Source organism: Astatotilapia calliptera, chromosome 14 (genome assembly GCF_900246225.1).
Source record: "Astatotilapia calliptera chromosome 14, fAstCal1.2, whole genome shotgun sequence".
Taxonomy (NCBI): Eukaryota; Metazoa; Chordata; class Actinopteri; order Cichliformes; family Cichlidae; genus Astatotilapia; species Astatotilapia calliptera.
The window spans coordinates 36,837,409-36,845,269 of NC_039315.1; the positions used below are offsets into that span (position 1 = coordinate 36,837,409).

Consider the following 7,861-nt stretch of genomic DNA (forward strand, 5'->3'; position numbering starts at 1 on the left):
CATCCGTAAACCAAAGTTTTAATCTGATGTAAAATGTATAGAAATCACACATATACCAACAAGACTGTACATCACTGTCACAACAGCGTTTGTTTTCATTCAAAGGCTTTATGGCTTTAATACCTGGGGGGCCGGTCTCTAGTCAAAATGCCCGGGCTGATTTTTTTGTCCCAGTCCAGCCCTGGGCACGACACGCAGTGACTTAATCTGAGAGGGTGCATTAAAAAATAAATGGCCGCACCAGCGGTGCACATCGCAAATCAGCTCGCATACACACATTAGTTGTGCCGCTTCTTAATGACGGTATCTTAACTAACAACCCCAACTACCAGATTCAACTTGTCATTGGCTAAAAATAACTTAGCCTACTGGTCAGAGGGACGTTGTTAGCTTTCCATATTCCAACACTTCAAAAGCTTCAGGAGCTGTCCGCTCAGCGCAGCATCAGCACCACGGAGATACACGGATACATCCGTAGACTCGAGACACAATGCGTCTTTGGGACTTTCAGGCGTTTGGACCAATGTTTTCTTTTCTGATCAAACCAGAAAGCTTTAATGAGCAGCTGGATTAGTCTCGCATTAACTGGCTGAGTTAATGCCAGTTAATGTGACATCGAAGCAGCTGGACTCCACAGCTGTGCGTGTTCATGGAGCTGCATGTTCACCTGCTGGACGTCACTACCTGACAGGTTTAACTGTCTTCAGAACATTGCAGAGGCCTTATTGACAGTATTTGGCTCTACATGTCTGTGTGAGCAGATTTCCTCTCACATGAGTCCTCAGGCAGCCTCTGAATGCTGGACACTCTGAGACCTGTGTCTCTGAGTGGGAGACCAGAGATCACATTAACATGTGTCTCTGTATTAACAAACATGCATTTCTTTCAAAATAGCTGATAACTATTCACTGACAGCTGCCAACATCTGCAAACAAATATAATCCTATAAAGTGGTTCTATATAGTGTCTAACTGTTAATATAGAGCGTTATTAAATTTATAGCTAACGCTATCATATGGCACACTGACCTCTGAGGAAATTTTAAATGGCACTCACCGTCAGAAAGGTTGCCGACCCCTGATCTTCAGCAATGACAGGGGCCATAGTACACAACCTGTGCAACACTGTTCACTTCAGGGTTACCAGTTATTTGGATTTTTAAAAGCCAGCTAAGATGCATCGATTTACTCAAACACTTCAGTAACATTTGTGTATTTTATGCTTTGATTCTTGTACAGCTCGACCTTTATTATTGCTGTTTTGTAAAAGCACATTTTTAAAGTCTTCAACATTTGTCTTGTGTTTTAATCATTTCCTGTAATGCACTTTGTGACCGTCGTCTAAAAAGCACCATAAATCCATTCGTCCAGTGTCCTCACTACACATTTATCAGTCTTTTAAATGTGCTGCATGAATTTATTTGATGTTTGAAAGTTGAATAAGTGCCACTGATTTCTCATCCTTATTCATCGGTAATAGTTTCTTTGCAACAAGCATGAAATATGATATCACTTCCTCTTTTGCACATGTTGTGTGTATTTCCCCAAACTACTAACCAGCATGTGCACGAGTTCCAGAAACGACCGGCTGGATCAACAGTCAACTCTTGTTAGCTGCACTGCGAACTTCAGGGTTGGTCACAGTTTATTCATTTTTTGAGAACAGTTTCCAGAAATGTCTTCAGTGTTTCACTCTCTGCGAAACCATTTTAAAGAAACATCTGCTGGTTATGTGCACGTGCCAGCTTCAGTGTCAGTTTAGAGACGTCACAGCTTCAAATGAAGTTTCTTTTTAAAAAGTTTATTTATTCTCTTTTGTTACAAATGTGTAAAAAAAAACAAAAAAACAACATCTTTCACTCTACAACAATGGGGCCCACAGTCACTTCAGCTTCCCATCGCTCCACTTTAAAAAAAAAAAAAAAAAAGCACATAAACGCAGTCATTTTGCAGTCAGGCGTGAGAAATGAAGCATTGTGCACGTTCCTGCTGACATGCATTACCTGTGGCGTTGTCACTCAGGGCTCGGATCTTTCTCATTCCACAAGTGGACTCACAACAGGTACAGAACTCGTTCTTTCCATCTACAGCCATCCACATACTGTGGGAAGAGTCAGTGTCATGAAAGTCCTCTCGAAAGAATCAATGAATGAAAGATCTTCAAAAACGTTCTCATACCCCTCATAAAATGAGCATGCCTTGTTCTCAATGGTAACTGGGGCAGAAGCTGAGACGGCCTTCAGTAGGCAAGAGATATAAATCTGTTTAAATGAAATTAGGCCTCTTTATTTTAAAGTACACGACAGGGAGCATATATCATCAGCACACACTTACATACCATCCCCTGTAGACCCAAGCTGTGGATCGCGACCTGTAACCGGAGTTTATCAGGCTGAGATCGAGGCATGAACCTGGAAATGGTGTGCTGACCCCCCAGACACCTGTAGGAAAGGCAACACTCACACAGAAGCAGCCACACTCTGTGGGGACATGCTGGTGTGACACTTGAATGACACTCGCACCACACTTAAGGTGGATCAGATTATCAGATCAGGTCAAGCTAAGTGTAGAAAAGAGACATACTGATATAGTGTACTGTATCAAACTGCTGCCCATCCAGAACCTACCCGTCATTTATTAAAGCTTCTCTTCGTCCTGAAGTGAAGTCTGACTTTGTGGTAGCGACGCAGCTGTCCACCAGCACCCTGAGGGGGGTTGGAGTTTGTACCAAGACTGCTGCTTCCATGTGAATGACATCTACCAAAGCATATCTGGTGGACGTTCTCTCAAACTTCCAGTCATCTGAAGCAAAATTAGCCATTAAAGGTTTGCAAAGTCACAGTCGTGTTAATATTGCTGGGACCCACCAGTCATAAGTTTCAGAGAAAAATGCTGCTGTGTCTGTGCTCGCCTGGTAGCTTCACTGGACATCCAGGCAGGATGCTCGGGATCGCTGCTCGCACTGTGCTGCCTGAAATGTCAAAGTTAAGAGCAGTTTTTAGCATCACACCAATCATACTTTAAAAGTACACTAATACTTTAAACCTGCACCAGAAGGCTGTTGCTTTGTCATCCATGAATCTGCTGACAAAGTTATAAGTCACCAACAAACAAAAAGCCTACATACCTGGAACGTGACTGTATAAAAGCTACAGGATTTCTTTGATGCGTGGCTAAAGCATGGAAAGGTTCCATAAAAACATGGTCGACTAATTGCTGTAAAACCGACGGGCCACAGCTACACAGTCAGGTTAAAACAGCGTTGGTTTAAAAATTATTAGATCAGGTCAGTGAGCTTAAACATGCTATGTTGGTTAATATATCACCAAGAGCATCAGCCTGGAAAAAGGAGGAAATATGAAGTGCTAAAACTGCAGTACAAAGACTGGCTACTTTAGGTTGAACCCCGAACTCAGTCCCACACTCACACATTAAAATGTCCAGTTTTACAGCTCAAAGTGTGCCTGGGACAAAAGAGTTTCCACCTTAATAACATTTGTTCAGGGTGATTTTATTTTGAAACTAACGCATCCATCTGGATTTTTCTCTTGTTAAAAGATGGGGCATAATTCAAATCCATTTTATTTATATAGTACCAAATCACAACAGTCGCCTCAGGGCGCTTTACACTGTAAAGACCCTACAATAATACAGGGAAAACACCAACACTCAGATGGCCCCCTCTAAACAAGCACTTGGTGACAGTGGGGGGGAAAAACTCCCTTTACCCTTTCCTGGTTTCAGGCTGATGGGAGGAAGACAGGACAAGGACTGAAAGAACTAATGACAGGCCTCAACTCTAAAAACTTTATGTGACCACAGAAGACTTAATAAAAAGGCTTCGACTCCAGATTTTACATGGCGATGTGTTAGGACAGAGTTGGAGTCAGTGTTTAATTAAAGGCTGTTTTGTTGCAACACTATTCCTTTAATAAGGACCACCGTAAACTAAAGTGGGTGTTCAGTCTGTTCCGCATTTCTAGTCACCTCTGGTAGTGGCATTCAAGTCTAATGACAGCACTCTGGCTCCTCGTAATGCCGCTTCTGCCAAACACTTTGGGGTTGTAGGCCAGCGCAAAGGCATAAATGAAGGCATTTTCTGTCAACTAATGAAAAAATACAAAGTGTATTAAAAAAATGAATTTCACTTGTGTGAAAAGGTGATGTAACTGAATGAACAGAATAAAAAGGTTCATACCACTAGCTTGCTACCACAGCTGTGCAGCTCAGATTCAAAAACCAGCACATGAGACGAGTCATCAGTGTCAGTGGCTGAACAACCACCGAGGCTGATTTCTTCTGGCTTTATCAGCTTGCCGAGACCCAGCAAGTCCCGACTCACTTCAACAAAGATCTTACTTTCACCACACCTCACAGCAACGCGGTAGGCTGCCACTGGCTGCTTCAGTTCAAACTTGAAAGGTTTGTTCACCCGATCCACTGGATCTTCTGGAAATTTCCAGGAGAGGGGTTCAAGTGCTTGCTGGTTCTGCTTTGACTGGAGCTTTGCAGCTTGCTGAGCAGACTGACTGGAGTGCACTCTGTCAGGTTCTCCTGGAGCATCAGCTTCAGCCACAGCAGGCCTCTGTGCCTTGATCCCCAAGTGTGTTGGCACATTCAGACTGTGGAATCGAGCGTCACTAAGCCTGACCCATGCAAGTACGAAGCTAAATGCAACAAGCTGCCTGGCCCCCATGGTTGCAAACAGACACAGGTCTGTGCAGCCTTCTTAAGGATGAGCACTGAAGCAGGCTGACTCCTCCCTCTCCCTAATCACCTAAATCTCCTTCCACATGTGTGGATCTCACCCTGGAGGAAACCAAAGGAATTATATTTGTCTTATATTTATGTATTATATCCAATAATTAAGTATATTTATTATATTTATGTTTAGATAGATATTATAGATACTTAAAAACATAACAAATATTCTTGTGCAAAGTACTGATTCAACTTTTTTGCCCAAGTAAAAGTGCAAATGTACAGGCTCTGAAATTCACAGTAAGAAGATAAAAAGTAGCTCTTTGAAGAACGTTTGTACCGGCTGATTTTGTGCAAAGCTAACCGAACCTTGTACTATATTAATATAATAAAATCTTATGAGCACATGGGAATGCAAACTTTATTTCAGAGTAAATTCTGGTTTTAATACTAATGAATGTGCTCAGCTTGATCAGTTATAGAGAACATGAGCAGAGCAAAGAGAGATTAAAAAAAACAAACGGCTCTATTTCCTGTTGTAGTGGGCGGCTTTGCATCCACACCTAAACAGGAAGTGGGATTCAGCAGGTGGAGGAACCCTAAAACTGGTTGTAGTTGCTCAGCCCAGTTAAAAGAAGCTTACAATCATTTCTGCTATGAGCTCCAGCAGATGTGCAGGCTGTGACCATCAGACTGTGCTGCTGCTGCTCTGAGGTGCACTGCTCTTTGTGAATTTACAATTCAAGATGTAAGCAGATGTTTTACAGGCTGACTAAACTTATGACAGATGAGCTCGATCGTGTCCACCTGAGGATTTAAGCTCTTCTTTCAGATACCGTTATATTTTTGTACTTTTTAGATTTGGAGTAATCGTGGGCAGGGATGGTTTCCCTGTTGGAGGTTGACAGTTCCAGGCTCCAGTCACTGATGTGTTTGTCTTTCAAGTCACCTTGAACTCTGCATGCTTTAGAAAATAGGTAAGTATTAGTACTGGACTTCTTTTTTATGAAGGTTTGAACTTTGAGAGTTTAAACATGAGAGAAAAGTGTGAAAATGTTCATGCCTGTCTGAGAAAAGTGTATAAAGTGTGTAGTGACGGGTTTGACAGCCTTAAAACATCTAAAATAATTGTAAAAAATAAAGTTGGCTACTTTGTGGATTTCACCTGTCGTGGGTTATTTTAGGAACTCCCACGATAAGCGAGGGACCGCTGTGGTCGGTCACCTGCAGTTAGCAGGTGTGGGTTGCCTTAATTAGGTGCATCAAGGTATCCTGTTACTCTTGTTGGATGGAGTGGCTGACAAATTTGCTTCGGTGTGTCTAATGAACCTTCTGTAAGCGTCACAGCAGATTCAATTCAATTCAATTCAATTCAATTTTATTTATATAGCGCCAAATCACAACAAAAGTCGCCTCAAGGCGCTTCATAGATACAGAGAAAAACCCAACAATCATATGACCCCCTATGAGCAGCACTTTGGCGACAGTGGGAAGGAAAAACTCCCTTTTAACAGGAAGAAACCTCCAGCAGAACCAGGCTCAGGGAGGGGCGGGGCCATCTGCTGTGATTGGTTGGGGTGAGAGAAGGAAGACAGGATAAAGACGTGCTGTGGAAGAGAGACAGAGGTTAATAACAGATATGATTCAATGCAGAGAGGTCTGTTAACACATAGTGAGTGAGAAAGGTGACTGGAAAGGAAAAACTCAATGCATCATGGGAATCCCCCGGCAGCCTACGTCTATTGCAGCATAACTAAGGGAGGATTCAGGGTCACCTGGTCCAGCCCTAACTATATGCTTTAGACAAAAGGAAAGTTTGAAGCCTAATCTTGAAAGTAGAGATAGTGTCTGTCTCCTGAATCCAAACTGGAAGCTGGTTCCACAGAAGAGGGGCCTGAAAACTGAAGGCTCTGCCTCCCATTCTACTTTTAAATACTCTAGGAACAACAAGTAGGCCTGCAGAGCGAGAGCGAAGTGCTCTAATAGGGTGATATGGTACTACAAGGTCATTAAGATAAGATGGGGCCTGATTATTTAAGACCTTGTATGTGAGGAGCAGGATTTTGAATTCTGGATTTAACAGGAAGCCAATGAGGGAAGCCAATACAGGGAGAATTCTGCTCTCTCTTTCTTAGTCCCTGTCAGACTCTTGCTGCAGCATTTTGGATCAGCTGAAGGCTTTTCAGTGAGTTTTAGGACTTCCTGATAATAATGAATTACCAGTAGTCCAGCCTGGAAGTAATAAAGTGCTATGAATGAGTTTTTTCAGCGTTCACCTCTGAGAACGAGGACTATTTCTTAAACTTTAGAGATGTTGCCACAAATAGGAAGACGCAGGGCTAACAATTTGTTTTAGATCATGTTGCATTGAAGGACATGGTCCTGGTCAAAATGACTCGAAAGGTTCCGTAGCACAGCGGGTGTACTGCGGAGGCCAAGGTGAAGTGCCAGTTCCAAGGAGTCAAGAAGTCGTGCTGATGATAACCATATTTCTAAGCTTTTCAGGGCCGAGTACAATAACCTCAGTTTGATCTGAACTGAATCTAAATGCAGCCTGGTTAAAATGGCAACAGGTCACTGGTGTCCTTTGTGACAGAAGAGTGCCAGATCGACTCAAGGGAAAAATCTACAAAACGGTGGTTGCCCAGTAGCCCTGTATGGCTCTGCATGTTGCCCGCATTGACCACACATGAACTGGCCCTAAACACCATGGAGATGCGCATTCTCGATGGAGCCTGGGAATTACAAGATGGGACTGTGTTATGAACAAAGACATACAGAAGCGACTAGGTGTAGCCCCAATTAAGGAAAAGATGCTTGAGTCCCGCCTGAGGTGGTATGGACACATGATTCAAAGCAATGAGAACTCTGTAGCAAAAACGGCTATGAGGACCAACCCAGAAGGACGCCGGCCTTGAGGCAGACCGAAGAAACAGTGGATGGACAAAATTTAGGAAGACATTAAGACCGTCAACGCATCACCTGAGGACACCTTGGACAGAACCAAATGGAGAAACCTTTGCCAAAGAGCGGACCCTCCACCAGCGGGAAAAACGCGAGGATGAAGAAGAAGGCCCCTGTTACAGTCCACCACATAACAGCAGGCAGGGCATACATGAAACACCTTAACCAAGTGGCCGACACAGTACACAGGAACATCT

At 43.1% G+C, this 7,861-nt stretch overlaps 1 protein-coding gene across 1 annotated transcript; it reads right to left on the reverse strand.

Moving 5' to 3' along the window:
- Positions 1-1,809: 1,809 nt before the first annotated feature.
- Positions 1,810-4,747, reverse strand: LOC113036368 (zona pellucida sperm-binding protein 3-like). The gene is made up of 8 exons (XM_026192688.1): positions 4,198-4,747; positions 3,987-4,105; positions 2,867-2,970; positions 2,627-2,801; positions 2,338-2,440; positions 2,178-2,260; positions 2,003-2,100; positions 1,810-1,905 (listed from the first exon to the last, which is right to left on the reverse strand). Exons 1-8 carry the CDS (start codon positions 4,693-4,695, stop codon positions 1,856-1,858), a joined length of 1,230 nt encoding a protein of 409 aa, XP_026048473.1. The 5' UTR covers positions 4,696-4,747; the 3' UTR covers positions 1,810-1,855.
- Between the last annotated feature and the right edge of the window lie 3,114 nt (positions 4,748-7,861).